At 41.0% G+C, this 16,231-nt stretch overlaps 1 protein-coding gene across 1 annotated transcript in view; it reads right to left on the bottom strand.

Moving 5' to 3' along the window:
- The window catches only part of LOC115015452 (oxysterol-binding protein-related protein 10), a 65,978-nt gene that overhangs the window by 17,093 nt on the left and 32,654 nt on the right, over positions 1–16,231 (bottom strand). The window contains 2 exon segments of the mRNA XM_075074136.1: positions 2,674–2,804; positions 7,517–7,748. Of these exon segments, the coding sequence (XP_074930237.1) occupies positions 2,674–2,804; positions 7,517–7,748 (363 nt within the window).

Genomic DNA, 16,231 nt, shown 5'->3' with positions numbered 1-16,231 from the left:
CCAGCCAATCACATCGCTGCTGTCAAAACGTTAAATCTGCCGTCAACTGTCATGTCAGGCGAATCGTCGCACCCCTCCTCCACTCCATTCACCTCCAGTTCATCATATCCAGAACTCAGGTGGAGCTCATCAGAAGTCCACTCTTCATCCCATCACCACCATCAGAGGGGGGGGGGGGGGGGCATATTGTTTTATACATGGCAATAAATAGTATTTGTTCACTCAGAATGTCAGAATGAAGACTCCCTGTGGGATCATCACTACAAGCAACACATTACACATTTCTTTCACTGTTAATAATAAATAACCATAAATAACTAATATCTTTAAGTGCAGCTTTCATTTTTCTAGTCAACTAAACTTTGCGGGATAACAATTTTAAATTCTTATTGCTGTAGCTTCTGTTGTGACACAAGCCAAACACTTCTTGAGGTACAGTTAATGTTTTGTGAGAGAATGCAAAAGTAGGTCTTCCTCATTTTCCTGCATGTCCCGTGTGAGTCTCCACAGAAATATGATCCAATCATGTAAGTCCACTCCCAAATGGTAATCCTAATAGTTATCTCAATGTCTTTATCTTAATTTATGACGGGCATTACTCATTACCGGAGCACAGCGTCTTAATGGAACACTTTAACGGGCAGAAACATACCGACAGTGGCAGGAATGTCAATGCAGATGGTTGGCTCAGGCCCCCTGAATCATAACTGCCATCACACTGTCGGAAATGTCTTCAAAGCATTACGAGCTGCCCTCCCTTTCTGCTCTTAATTGTGGGCTATTAAGTATGTTGAACAGCTTGACAATTAGCTGGAAATGGGTTGACACTGCAACACTGTAATGCTCATTTTACACTCAAATGCCAATAGAAAATGATCATTAACATGACAGATTGGATCTCTGTGCCTCTAGATTAGACTGCTGCCAGCACAGTTAAGTCCCTCGTGGGGGTGAGGCAGGGTGCTGCCTCACTGCTCACATGAAGGGTAAGATGTCCCCCCCCCCCCATGTACGATGTTTTGTTGTTCGATTTGAACAAGTGTCGGCCTATTATAAGATCTGAGGCTTAATCTTTAACAAAAGAGACTTGTGACAACTTAAACATTTGACGACAAAGCTATTACGTTGTTGTTGTTATTTCTTCCTGGCATAAGGGACAGTGTAATTTGACATCTATACTTTTGTGAATTATATATTTTTTTATAATACAATCCTGTTTATGGTATAACCAGCTGCTATTGTATGGTGTTCTTCCTTTAAGTCTGTATTTATGTCGATCGCCTTATTTCTTTTGTGAAGCATTTTGTGTTGTCTGCTCTTAAAAAGGTGCTATATAAATAAAGTTACTTACTTACTATAGAAATACAAAAAAGTGAGGACAGAATAGTTACTTTAAAAAAAAGTGTTGTACCAGTGTTACATTAAACCTTTTGGGAACCTCCTTTCTACTACAGATTATGATAACCTACATTTGCCATGTTTTTACAATGCATTGTGGTCTACATGGAGGATACACATGTCAGAGAGAGATGTTGGCATTTTCCTGGAAAAATGTTTCAGCAATTAAAATAAAATCTACTGTAACTGTCTCTGGTGGTAATTAAGCTCAAACTATCTACGTTTCCAATATAATGTATCTGTGTGAACAAGGAAAACACACCAAACAAATACAAATTATTTCCCTTAGGAGAGGAAACTGTCCTTTGACTTTAATAATCAGCATTTTAACATTTAACACAAATTATTAAAACGTCTGCTTTCCATTTGGGACAGAAAGCAAAGCGCTCTGAGCCTCACACTTTCTCCCGTCTGGCACACATTAACGTCACTGTCACCTGGCCTATTTCCTGTCATTGATACAGGGCGGTCCGGACAGTCAGATGGCCCCTCTCTGCAGCAGGCAGGCAGGCCAGGCAGGCCAGCACCCCCCCCCCCCCCCCCCGAGATCGGCTCAGTTCCAGCTCTTTACTGTGTGACCCACTTATTTGACAGCAGCTCTGTTAAAACTTTCAGAAGCGATGAGTGCTTCCCTTGCTGGGCAACAAGGGCAAACAAGAAAGTGGGGCAGAAACCCAGAAAATCACTGCCTCAACATCGTCGCTAGCACACATTTGTTTCTGAGTCAACTCAATGAATGAATGGTTTATTTCATTCACATTCTTTATACCGTTTCCTATCTTTCAAGTAGCCTTTCACTTTGAATTCACTTCACTACAGCAAGAGAATGAAATTACACACATAATATTGGTAATCCATCATACATTTTAGTCATTTTTTGTTTATAAAATGATAAAGCATTTAAAGAAAGCACTCTTTTGAAAATGTCTTTGTTGGATTCAAATACTTGAGACTTATGCTTTCGGCTCTGATAACGTTATGGCTTAATTAAGTCTTTGATGTATAAGTATGTAACTAGGAGCGTCAGAGATGAAGCCATTTACTGAGTTGGTAAGTCGGAAAGTAGTTGTATAACACACTTAAAAAACATCTTAAACATTTGAAACAGTCTATGGTTTCACTAACCCCTAGATTAATTGTGCAGCCCCACGGTGCTCTGGGTCCCACATCTAAGACACTATAAACTCAGTTATCTAACAAACCAAGACAACAGGGGAAGAAGGAAGAACAAGACGAAAAGACGGAGGATCGAGGGGATATTTGACGTACTCTCACCTCAGCACCATGGGACAGACTCCTTTTCCTGAAGGCCGGAGAGGGCTCGGCTGATCGTAGAGGAGTCAGACCTCCGTTCTTCAACTGCTCCCCTGAGGGTGACTTTGGTACAGTCCACACAGGAACACCATCTGAAAGACGACAATATCAGTTTACAACAACGTTTACAACAGTAAGGAGGAGACACATGGGGTTTACTACTATCCGATTTATACTGGTGATTTGTGTGTAGGGAGACAACTCATATCTAACGCTGACATCCAATATTAAGGTTCTCATAAATGATACTGAACTGAGGTTGTGTTATTAACAGAGGCTACACCTCAGGAAATTGTGTGTGTGCGCTTATGCGTGTCTTTTCAAATGTAATATTTGTTCATTACAGTTTCCTGGCCTGTTGTATTGCCTCAACTAAGGTCAAACATACAGAAATGATGATTCATTTTGACTCCGAGCCACAAACAATAAAATGTTCTATAGAAATATTATAAATCTTCATCCTGAAGTCTGTCTCATGCTGTAACTGAGCCTTGAAACAACTTCATGCCAGTTATGGTATAGCCATTTAAAAATCAATACATATTGTGAGAGTACTCAACCTCTACTGTCTTCACCTACAGGGGATTGTCTGTCAGATGAGATTATTCAACTTTGAGGCTATAGTTTGCACTGTTAAGCAAGATCCCTTTAAATGTAATTCAGTCAGTGTTGGTGGAGCTATATGCTAATGCTAAGATGCTATGTTAAGGAGTTATAATGTTTATTAGAATGCTAACATTTGCTACGCTAAACGCAAAGTCTAGACTGATGGGAATGTCAATAGTTTTAGACAAATTCACATTTTGACCTGGTGATGACGCTGGAGGAAAAGTGGATCCCCAAAGATTATTGCAATTAATTCAGCTATGAACATATTGTATTATTATTTTACAAATTCTGCTGTCCAAATAAATGTTTCTGAACTCATTTGCCAAATTGTGATATGAAGATATCAATATTGAATATCATACAGTATCACTCAGCTCCATATCCAGCAGTTGCTTAAATTTTAAAATAGCCTCAGCTTGTAGCTTCAATTACAGGTCAATAAGTTACAAAATGATGTATGTGTTGGAGGAAATTGTGGTGGAAAGTCCTCCGACTCAAACACAAGAAAACAGCCTTACTTAAGAGCAACGCTTACAATACTGACTAAAAGGCTCCTTACTGGAAATCTGCTTAAAAACACTACAGCCTTAAAAACATTTATATTAATGCAGAGCTATTGTACTGAACATATGTTGCATCTCCTGTATTAAGAGAGTCATCAGAATCTCGTCTAAAGATAATGCGATCAACTGTCACTCGGATGAAGAAAAAAAAACTACAACCAAGCTAGTTTCCTCATTTAAAAGCTTCTTATATTCATCACAGAAGTAGATCGCATTTCAAAGTACAGTTAATGGCGCGGTACCACAGGCCCTTCTCCTCTCTAGCCCCAACTCTCAAATTGGGTTAAAAGTCTAATGCACCAAGAGGCCGTTCTTTGATATCCATTAGTGAGAAGCAAGCTGCGCTGACACTGGTCAACATGCTGGAGAGCCTGAAGCGAGTCTGTCGCGACAACATGAGCTGAACTAGCCCTCAGGCCGGGTCTCTGCTTTGGTCAACTGACAGTTTGTCTGACAGGAACCTGAAAAGTGGACCTCCTCCGGCGATACTGGACCCCTATACAATGGAGACACGAGCAGGGGTGGCTCTGCCCGAAGGCAAGTAAGGTGTGAGTCAGACATTTAGAGATTAATAAGATCCAGAAAGTTTTAGGGGAAACAGTTCTGGAAGTAGTTCATGTGTGTTTACAAGTAGCTGGTTTACAAACCCAATTTAAATACTTTCTATATTTATATTACTTTGACTTTCTCTGAGATGTCACAATGAAGCACCAGAAGTAGAAACACTCATTGAGTTGTCTGGGCCATTGGATAGAGGCATGCAGGTGAATCAAAAGGCTGTCGCAGATCAAACAGTGGAGAGACAAACATTCATGCAGTTTCCAATGGCTTTACCTTCCATTTCTGGGTTGTAACATCGAATTAGAAGTTGTGATGCTTTCACATCCAATGCTTACCCTACATGTTCCTCTTGTGCGTCCTATTTACTGTTTCTGACTTTGAAATTAAGCTGCAAGGGGGCTGCAAGGTAAATTTCCTTTATGGATTTGAATTTCCTTAAAGGAAAATGTTCTGCGTGTGGGGTAAAGATACAAAGGGTTGGGCTTCAAGCTATTTATTGCAGTGACAGAGGGGAGCTAGAGCGAGCGGCAAAGATCCTCCGTGATCAGCTGATAATAAGCTGTCTGGTTTGTGACTGGCAGGTTTTTGGTGAGATTTTGCAAAGATCCTTCAAGGTCCTTGACTGACTTTGTGATTACTAGAGCCGACTCAGAATAGCTGCTCTGGTTTTGTAGTAATAGGAGCCTGGAGGGACTAACGTGCCAGCCAAACTCAGTCCAACCTCATGCTCGGCTCTCTACCAAAGAGTCAGTTGCCCATGCACTGGCAAAGCTTTCCTGTGTGGGCGTAACAAAACCATTCAACCAACCAACCGACCAGCCAGCCACTCCCTTTATCAGCTGCATCAAATCTGGATGCTGCTCATGCCGGTGAGCCACACAACCCATCACTTGACAAAACCGAGGATCCTAACAAAAAAACTCCTCACTGAGGTGTGGGGGTTACATGCCGGAAGCGAGGAGCAGCTGGAACCCCACAGGACTTATCAGCCAGGCAGCGGAAGGAAAGAGGTTTGTACTTGCGGCCCGGTGGTCCCATTCCACACCACCCCCTGTCTGATGAACAGGTACAGGGCAGCGTGACTGTTGGCGCAAAGAGAAGACCAACAAATTGTGAGGATTGGCAGATTGGTGGGGATCCGGCACCCAACTAACCCCAGACCCCAAAAGACCTTCCCAAAGTTATAGATGGAGGTGGACCACAACTTCTTGGCTTAAATACTCCACCAGAAAAACAGGCACCTGTAGGGCTTAAAAGACAGCAGCTGTCATCAGTTTGGATTCACAGCAGTTACAATGGATTCTAGTGGTGACCAAGAAGTCTCAACAAAAAGCATCAATCCACTTTCTACTGCTTATCCTGTGGGCAGCAGGTTAAACAAGGGAGCCCATAAAACCCTAGCCTTGTCCTTCAGGGATCCCTAAGGCTTTCCCAAGCTAGATGGGACACGTCATTCTTTCAGCATCTCCTGGGTCATCCCCGGGTTCTTCCAGCTTGATGTGCCTGGAATACCTACACAGAGGCGTCTAGGAAGCATTCTAATCAGATGCCCCACCCACCTGAAATGACTCCTTTCAACAAAAAAGAGCAGTGATGCTACACTGAGTTGGTGCATTGGCTGTTTGGGGTAAACCAACACAAGAAAGAAAAAGGTCCTTCAGACAAATTCACCTCGTTTTCTGTCTAAACACACCTTGATGGTGAGCACGGCCACCCTCAGAAGGAACCTCATTTTGGCCTCTTGTATCCATGATTTAATTATTTCGGTCATTACTGTTATGGAACAGCATCAAAGAAAATCCACAGAAACTTCCCAAACAACTCCTACAGTATAATCCACTTCTTTAGTATACTTAAAACAATCCTTGTTGTGCCAATAAATTGCTTAACTTCCGGCAGAGTTTTGAAACTCCAGAACAGCTACTAAATCGACCTTGAAGTGAGATCATTTTTGCCAACAGCAGAGAAAAGGATATGCTGCAGGTGTTTGAGAAATTTCAACGGGAAAAAATACAAATTCTTTGCCCTAAATTACAGGTGGCCATTGTAATCCATTGTAATTGCTGTGAATCCAAACTGACTACATCTGACATCTTCCACAAAAGGAGCAAGCAACACATTTTCAGAACCACCTTTCAGGCCTACAGGCAGTGAGTGTTTTGGGCTCAATAGATTTTCAGTGGCGTATTACTTTAAATCATATCTACTCCTCATTCCTGTAGAAAATATTTATGGTGTGGTTCCATAGCAATTTAGAGACTGTAAATAGATTATAAACATGCCTCTGCATTTGGGAAAATAGGATTAGTCCATTACATTTGATGGATTTTACATTATATTTGGAGTTTACCTTCCACCTTTGGGAACTATTCCCTAATCCTAATCATAATCCTGGTATTAAGCCAATAGAACCACCCTCAGGCTGAAATTGTTTAAATTGATTACTTTATTGGATCCATAGTGATCTGGCACAGAGAGGGTTAAACATGGCAGAGGTCTGACATTTTAGGCACCAGTGTGGATTCCTTTGGCAAAGATGTAATCCTTTGAGGAGATTTAAAAGTGCATAGTATTAGTCATTATTGTTAGTTCATCATTCACACATAAACTCTGATTTTCTTTTTTTCTGACATGCATGTAGGGAGACAGTCGGAAAAACTTTCAAGGATTCTGTAAATAATATTGACAGTAAAATCATGTTCATACACACTTCACATTCATGCTTGTACTTGGCACTACCATTAAGGAACTATTGGCAATTCAATGCAATAGATGACATTGAAGACACAATAATGAACTGAGAAAAAGCACCGAACAACACTAACAACTAAACAATTAAATAAATGGAACAAAATAAAACAATTTATCACACATATGCAGCATTCAGCAACATTTACTACAAACGTTGAAGTTCATCAAGCACTGATGAAAGCCACAGTCCAGCTGCCCCAGATGGCCCTTGCTGCTGCTGGGCTCTGAAGGAGGGGACTGGAAAGGAAAGAGGGATGGGGGAGGTGGAGGGGTCGGGGGCTCCAGTAGCAGCACTGGAACGGGGCCAGGGGCTGACTCACCGGAGGGGGCTCCATGGGCGACGTAGTCACACTGGGACTGAGGTGGTGGCTGGCTGTGGCTCTGGGTCTTTTGGAGGATGTTCAGGCACTCTCCCAGGCAACTGAGTGTGGCGGCCGACGTGGCTTTGAGCAGCAGCAGGTCCTGGTCCAGACAGGAGAGAGGGCCTCTGGTGGGTAAAGAGTCGATGGACTGGACCAGGTTCTTCTGTTGACCCTCTGCTTGAGACATCACCTGGGGGACAACAACACTATTAACAATAATATTAAGAAACTATGTATTTAACTCTCACTCTAGATTGGCAGGATTAATTCCATCATGATGTTTGCTATTCTATTTCTCTTTAATTATTCACTTTAAGGAACAAGAACTTCAGTGAGTAATTACACGTATTTGCCTTTAAAAGGCTGGTGGCATTTTTCTTATTCCCTTTCTTAATTATCCTGTAAAAAGACCAAACCCAACGATGATATAGTTTATTCCTCTGTGCCGCAAACCTTAATTGTTGTCCAGAAACTATCAAAAACACATCAATGAGCCAACAGTCGCACTGGGGGAGAGGTTTTTTTCATTTGATGAAAACGGGCACTGTAGTCTATTTTAAGTCAATCCCACTAAATATTCAATAATGCACCAAATGTGTTTTAATCGCTAGCTGAAAATAGTCCCATACAAATGCACCATTTACTCCTCTCGGGGCAAAGTCTGCAAAAAAGAATACAGTGCACAGCAGTTTTTGGAAATGATTTGGCCTTTTCAGATGATGAAACTATAGATCTGTGGTCTTTTTTTTTATATTTATGTCTTCGGTTGGAACTAATGTGCTCGGGGCTGAGAGCGGGGAACGGTAGTCAGAAAGTGTTGAGAGAAAGATTAACACAGTTGATTTTGGTCTTTTCAAGGGATTTGTGGACAGTAAGCAAAACATAGAATAACTCCAGCTTCACCCCTAAATATTCATTTTCACAGTCGTCTCATGAATTGCAGACCTAATTACTTCCACTAAGGACGTTATGTTTTCGTCTCGGTTTGTCTGTCGGTTACAGTAAAACTAGAGATGCCATTTTCATTAAACCCGTTTGGAAATGTGAAGCACGGGCCAAGGAATAACCCATTACATTTTGAAGCGGATCTGAATCCCGGAGCCGATACAGAAAATGATTAGTGATGCAGGTCACCACCCGCAAAAATATGAGTCAATCAACCATTCAAACCCGACACAACCCGCAAACTTTATGCATTGCAGCAGAACAATTGTCAGGGAAGAGAAGGTGGAGTCTGTTGTTCCTCCTTAAAATAAGTTTGCTTGTTAAAATACTGAGGAAGAAACCTTTTGGAAAAATGCGTACAATACAATTTAGAGGCTGTATGGATGGATGGAAGTGACACAACTTCTAAAGGTGTCACCTTCACTACAGGCACAACCATGTGCTCCGAGACAGCAGAACCAACCAAAAATAAAAGCTGCTAAAACTCTTCAAACTAAAAAAAGTTATCCCCTGTGCTCCACCAGAACATTTCTTACTGAGAATTATATCTGTATGACTCACCTATTAGAGTCTAAATGCATCACAAAAGTAAGAAGACAAAGTCGGTTCTCGCTAGCGAGTAATAAGCTTCTCTCGGGGCTAATGAATCTGGGTTGTTTATCAGCCTGGAAATGTTGTATTCATTAATGTTGTATGGCTTCACAAACACTCGTCCTTCGCACACACTTCAATAGCACATCTGTCTCCCTGCATCAGCACACAGAGCTATTTCGGAGTCACAGAGCTGTTGCTGTAAGGTTGTATGTGGCAGAGACAATTTCTTTTTAAGAGCACAGAGCTTGTCCTATTATTCAGCTATTTACTCGGGTCGGATGTTCAACTCCTCAGGCAGATAGAGCTCAAATGTCTGTCTTAAATGGTTGTTAAATAATAAATAGATTCTTAGTGTTCAGCATGCTGATACCATATCAATACAGTGCCCTTCAAATAATAAGGGCTTTCATTTTACATAGGCATCATCTTTATGTTTTAGAGCTAAAACCCTCAAGACAGATGTTTCTGTGCCACATTTATAACGGGCATCCTTTTACTGCACTGTCAAAAGGTCGGATATATAATAATATAATTATTTATTATATTGTGTCAATATCGTGGTTAACAATTATCATGCCTAGGTGATGAGTTAAATCTGACCAGTTGGAACATTTTGGATATTTGAAAGTGATAGAGCCATAAAACTAAGAGTTTTGCATGACATCTCAGAGCATGCACATGTAGGCAGAAGAGTAGAGATTTAGAGGAAGTACAACTTCATCTGTGGTGAACTAGTAATACCAGAAATCAGAGCTGCCTCAGGGTCTTTATTCACTAAAGGGGTCCGTACAGGTCACAATGCAAGTTGGTGAGCAAATGTGTTGCTATGTAACCTGTAACGGTCATTTTTTATCTTGTCTTGTACTGTCCTATTCTTCATATGCTCATCTTATGTTTGTCCTACTTACAGCGATTAGGACGAGAGTACACTCTGGTCATGTCCCCCTTGTATCCCTGTATCTCTAGATGTGTCAGCTTGTACCTCTTGTATCAGTTAGATGTGTGTAGTTGCACAGCCGATTGTCTGTAAACATTGTCACCCACATTAGTGACTATATAGTCTAATTGTATTGTCTGTTTGTTGAACTGCAGACTGTTTGACACTCTGTTTTTGTTGTTCCATTCCTGCAGAAATAAAAAGCGCACTTCTGTAACCAAGTATCTTTATTTCAGTATAATAGATTCACTTCTCACCACCCTTTGGTTTAGTTTGTACCGGCTGAATTCCACAACAAATCTCAACTAAAAAAACAAACATACCATGCTTAGAAATAATACAGCTCACTGGGTTTTATGGTTTCTTTTTTACGCAAACAGGGAAAAAAGGTGGAGAGGATCATTATGCTTGTACCAAGTGAGACATTCATATAAGATAAAGAAGAGAATATAAAGAGATACATTAGTCATTTAAAACAAACACAAGCATGGAGTCAGAAAAAGTGATCAGATCATCATCTCTCAGAATACCTCATTGAATAAAGACACACACAACCTGTGGGTCCTTATTGTAGCTGTCAGCAGGTGAACATCATAAAATACAACCTGTCCTCATGGGCGACAGGGGTCAACAAGAAGATATCAGAGATATCAAATACACACACATTAAATATGAATCAGTGTTTCCCATTCACTGATGTATTGGTGGCCACAGATTGATTTTCTATTATATATTATACATATATCTTTTACTATACAATTAATTAAGATTTGACCTATTTAATAGAGCTGCACACAACGCATTGATTCGCTCAGCCCCTCCTTGCCCTGCCCTGCTCTCTCTCTCACAAACGGACCCGCCTGTGAACAGCGCCTCCTCTCTGTGCACTCTTTGAATCCAACATGATCATGCGCGGGAGGAAGAATTGTTGTTTTCCACGCAGAGATATTGGCTGGCCAAATTCCTAAATAGAATCAATCAGGAGCTCCCGAATTGTTAGCATCATCAACACATCTACACAATTTGTCTCGGAGACGCAACTTTTCAAATGAGTTATTAGCATAAGTCTAAGAGAACGAGGGGGAGAATACAGCCGGGTTGTTGTGGTTAGCACGGGGTAGCTGCTAGTTGATATGTACACGCATGCGCCCCCCCCCCCCCCCCCCAATTATTGCTAAATAATGTTGCTCTCTGTATGTGAATAAATATGTAGTTCATATTTCTTGATATTGTTTGGTTTATATGCAGGTTACACTGTTAGACCTGAATGTAAAAGAAACACATAATAATTGCAGGTGACATCTGCTACAAAGCCAAGTCAGTGGGTTTACAGTAATGGCAGCTTCCCCCACCACACACACACACACACACACGCACACACGCACACACACATACACACATACACACACACACACGCACATACACACACACAAGAACACACACACACACCTCTCTGGAGTCAACCAGTGATGCTTCCAGAAATAGCCTAACCCCAGTGATCCAGCTCTGCCGCTGCAGTGTAAGTGCCCAGTGGTGCTGCTGCACTGAGAGTTGAGGCGTTTGATGAGTTCACATCAGCCGTGACAAGCTGGCTGAGGAGAGATGGTAATGTGGTCTGACTCCTCACCGTCACACAGCCAGTGGAAAGACAGATGCATGCATGGATGGTCAGATGGATGGGAGGAGACAGCATGACAATGGCCTGAACATTCAAACCAAGACCTCATCAACCAGTCAGTCAGTGTAAGATGCTGCGTATTTATGTTGAAACAATTGATAATATTTGACCAACAATAATTATATGTTTTAGAAATCATGCTTCGAGGTCACCCCTAACCTATGAAAGAAATCTAAGAATCATATGTTAAAATGAATATTTACTTATAGTGTTATGTTGTATAAATTAATGAAAGATATTTGTGTATTTTGTGTTGCGGATATCATTCATTTAGATTTCAAACAACACACTGTGCATAATACATGGCAAGTTGGTAAAGCATTTACTGTATATTTGCAATCACACAACCATCAAATCATAAGCATGGGAATATTTTCCATCTCTACCATCCATCCCATATGACATACACACAGCATTACTTTTTTGCTAGGGCAGTAGACTGTGTAATAAGTGTGTTTCAATTAGACCACTGCACAGGCACAGCGGGGTTTTTCTGACTGAAAAGAAGTGCAGAAAAGTTTAACCAGTTTTGTAATATCCAGGCCGTGTCATAGTGTTATAAACCGCTGCATGCTTTGGAGACTGATTGGATTCAAACTCATGCATGTGTTACTCAAACTAGCCTTGTCACAAAGCGTACTATTAAGTCTGGAAAAAAACTGTTGTATAATACCTTCTGTCTGTGGAGGGAGCTTTCCAAAGTTTGAAATTATGTTTTATTCTGGGTTATTTTGGCCCATTTATGCTTGAAAATTAAGGTTGTTTTTTTTCGCTGAAAGCCTGTGTCAATGGAGTTCGAAAGACATGGACATTTCCCAGAGCCTTTGAGCCAGGTGAAATGTGCCTACTCTAATCCTATTAGACGCAAGATGCATTGGTAGTACCCTAACTCTGTCCTGCTGCACTGTATGTTTGAGCCTCCTGCCTGGTGTGAGGATGGTTCGTTGAGTGCTGGCGGGTCAATAGGGCAGAGCTGAGGAGGCAGATCATGTGGAGGGTCACTGAGGTGCAAAGACTTCTTCCCCTCCATGACTGTTTGAAAAAGAGCCAAAGTTGTATGCATCTGTAGCTGGGTGGGGGAATCTTACGGGGAAGTAACAAGACTGGTATGAATATTATCAGCGATAGTGGCCAGAAAATAAACGGGATGTACACCACAACGTCCCCGATGAAGCTGTTTGACCATAAATCCACTGATAAATCGGCACGCAGCAGCTTTCTGGTCTCTACTATGTACAGTGGTGCATAAATCACAGTGTAAGCACACTCCTTTACTGTCGACTCCAGCATCTCCAGCATCAGACAGGTTTATGGGCCTGTTCGGAATAAAAGGAAGGAGAACAACAAGTGACATGAGGAGGGAGGGAAGCTGAGAAGGAACCGTGGACGTGGAGAGAGAAGCTAAATGACGGCAGATCAGAATCAGGTCACAGGAAGCAGCACAACCCATTTCTTCTATAAAGTAAAATGAATCACACATCACAGATCACAGAAGGCCTTGTTTTCTCCGCCGGTAGAGAAAACACCAAAGAAGTGTTTGTTTTTGCTTAATGATCACACCATCTGCTCCGTATTTACTCAAACTTTCCTGGGTTCACTTGAGACAGACTTTGCTCCTAAGAGGTGAGAAATGAGTCTCCACTCATGTCTCTCTTTCTGTCACAGAGCGAATCACTTAGGCGAGATATTCTTAGCGAGACCAGGCAGACACACAGCATGGTGCATCTGAATGGGGAATTTAACAACTTGAAGCCAGCCAGGTCTTCAATGAGCAAGAAAGGCATGAAGGAAAGATCTTTGCATGAAATATTGATGCGACTCCAGCGGTGTCATCAGAATGACAAGCAGAGAAAGCAGATGAGCCATTGAGGAAAATGCCATGTTTTAAATACACAGTTTATCTATTGGTGTGGCAGTCTTCTTCCTACTGTTCCAGTTATAGGAGAGGAGACACAAAGGTGCTCAGATTCAACTGTGAGGTTTCAATTACATGATGTTATTAGGCAAGCAGTGTTTGCAGAACAGAAAATGTGTCATTTATCCAGAAAAGTTTGCAAAAATTGGTTCCAGCTTTTCAGATAAAAAGGATTTTCTGCTTTTCTCCATATTATATCCATTTAAAATCGGATATCTATCAATGTTCGGACATCCTTTAAATCAGGGGTGGGGAACCTTTTTCATGTCAAGGGCCATTTTTTTTACAACATCCTTCGAGGGCCATACTAATTATTGAACTCATAACCTCTGCAAAAAACTTTTAAGACTTTTTTATCCATGTATCTTTCTGTTTTATCAGAAATAAACAAACCTTTATTAGTCCCACAACGGGGAAATGTATCTTGTCACAGCAAAAGAATATATGAAGTAAAAAGGCAGTATACAATAATTAAATAGAATAAAAAATAATATAAGTACCAAGTGGTTGATAGAACATAAAGTGAGTATTGCACATGGCAGTGATAATTGCACAGCAGTGGTGGAACAGTCTGTTCTTGGTGTGGTGGTCTACCTCTCTATCTCTCCATGTTTGTATGTTACGCTCGGCAGAGAGCTGCTTGTTGGGCCAAACTCCGCCGAAGAGCGTTAACTTGCACTCGTCCTTTCAGCTCATGCAGTTTGATATGTTTCGTGTTTCACCGCAAGCCCGTCCTCACAAACTAGGCACACTGGCCTTTTACTTCCTCAAAGAAATAATCGTTCGTCCGTTTCTCCTGGAAAGTGCGACATTCTGCATCCACCTTTCTCTTGTTTACACTCGCCATGCTGCGTTCACTGATGTCAATGACAGTCTCGTTTAATATTGAAGTTTTTTTGACGTGACCACGTGATGACACGTTCTGCTTGTGTTGTGTTCAAGGACCCTGACCTTGGCCAGGAGAAACAGTCAATCGCCCGTCTATTCCTGTCTAGATTTTTTAATTTGTTTTTCTAGTTTTTTTTGCGTGAATTACCTCGAGGGCCAGGAGGCCGGAGGTTCCCCACCCCTGCTTTAAATCATCACCTCGGGCTCTCGTGATGGGAATCTTTTTTTTTTAATATATTTTATGAGTAATTAATGAACTGATAATTGAAACAACAGATTAATTGATAAGGAAATTATTAGTTAGTTGCAGTCCTAGAAGTAATCAAATACATTTTTCAATATTTTCTGTTGCATTTTGTCAATGTTGGATGCAAATTTCTTTCTAACTTCAAATTTCTAACTTGACTGTAAATACAACACCGACATCTTGTTAGCCAATAGTTGCCTTTTTACACATCAAGCAGATACAGATTTGTAATCACTCTCATTTAGCTTTGTTTTTAATCTCCACCAACTCCTGAGGGAAATATGTCTCTTTAGCTGCTAAATGCTCAACTATGTTCACCAGCTGGTCGCTAACTGAGTCTGTCTGCTGTTTGGTGCTGGACAGGTGGTGTAGTTTCAAAGCTTTTTTGCTGAAAACAGATGCTGCTGGAAACAACAGTGATGAGAGCAGTAAGAATGAATCAAAAACAGTAAGGCTGCATGCTGTAAAGCCAAAACAATAAGCTGAAAGACACTGAAGTTGAACTGCAGAGTCGAGTAATAATTCACTGACTGACAACTTTCACATAAACAAAAACAATATGAATTATTTCAGCTTTCAATAGTTATCTTTAGAAATGTGCTTTATCGTTTGGGGGAAATGTGTCACAACTTATGGAATGAAATTTCTTTTTCAAACTTTATACTTCGGCATTGATATTAATTATATTATGGAAATACAGTTTATATACAATTTTTGCAGTTGAGCAACTTACACCTACACTAGCTGACAAAACAAGTCAGGAAGTATCTAGTGGGGATCCAAAAACCTTTTCCATGATGGCCTACATGACCTCTCGTCTCCCCTCTCCTGTTTCTTCCTCCTTACTAACTGCTAAGTCATCTTATCTCCATAATTCAGGGGCCAGATGCACGGCTGCCTGGCAACGATCCAAAGAGCACATTTCATTTCTAAACAAAAGGGTGAAAGCAAAATGTTGCAGCTAATGGCTCTAAAGTTTATGGCCAGCTGGGCATACAATCATCATGTCTTTTCTCTTTGCAAATCTAATTTCAGGCCTAATCTATGTCAATTAATCACGATGCACCAACTGCAGACAGGCTATTAAGAAGAGACAGAAAAAACTTCTCTTGAAAGATAAGCAGTGAGCAGTGAATGGCTCTGCTGAGACTATGGAGATGTGGCAGATGAGGATGAAGTGGTAACCACAACTGACAGGTCTGGTGACTGAGGCGGAGAGAATTAATGAGGATTTAAACTTCAAACTAAATCAAAAACTGATTGGAAATTTCAAGTGGAGGGATTTTTAATTAACTCAGGATGTGCTCGCAGGTCTGTGAATGTAAACTCTTGTGGAAATAGTAGTAAAATCTAAATGTATACATTCAGGGATTAGCAGGACAACACTGACGGGAATATTAAATGTTCACAATTATGTTGTTCACACTGGCACAATTTATCTTCTTTGCTCATATGTTGATTACTGTACA

Source organism: Cottoperca gobio, chromosome 11 (genome assembly GCF_900634415.1).
Source record: "Cottoperca gobio chromosome 11, fCotGob3.1, whole genome shotgun sequence".
Classification (NCBI taxonomy): domain Eukaryota; kingdom Metazoa; phylum Chordata; class Actinopteri; order Perciformes; family Bovichtidae; genus Cottoperca; species Cottoperca gobio.
The sequence above is the reverse complement of the archived record's forward strand: the minus strand, read 5'-3'. Positions and strand labels throughout refer to the sequence as shown.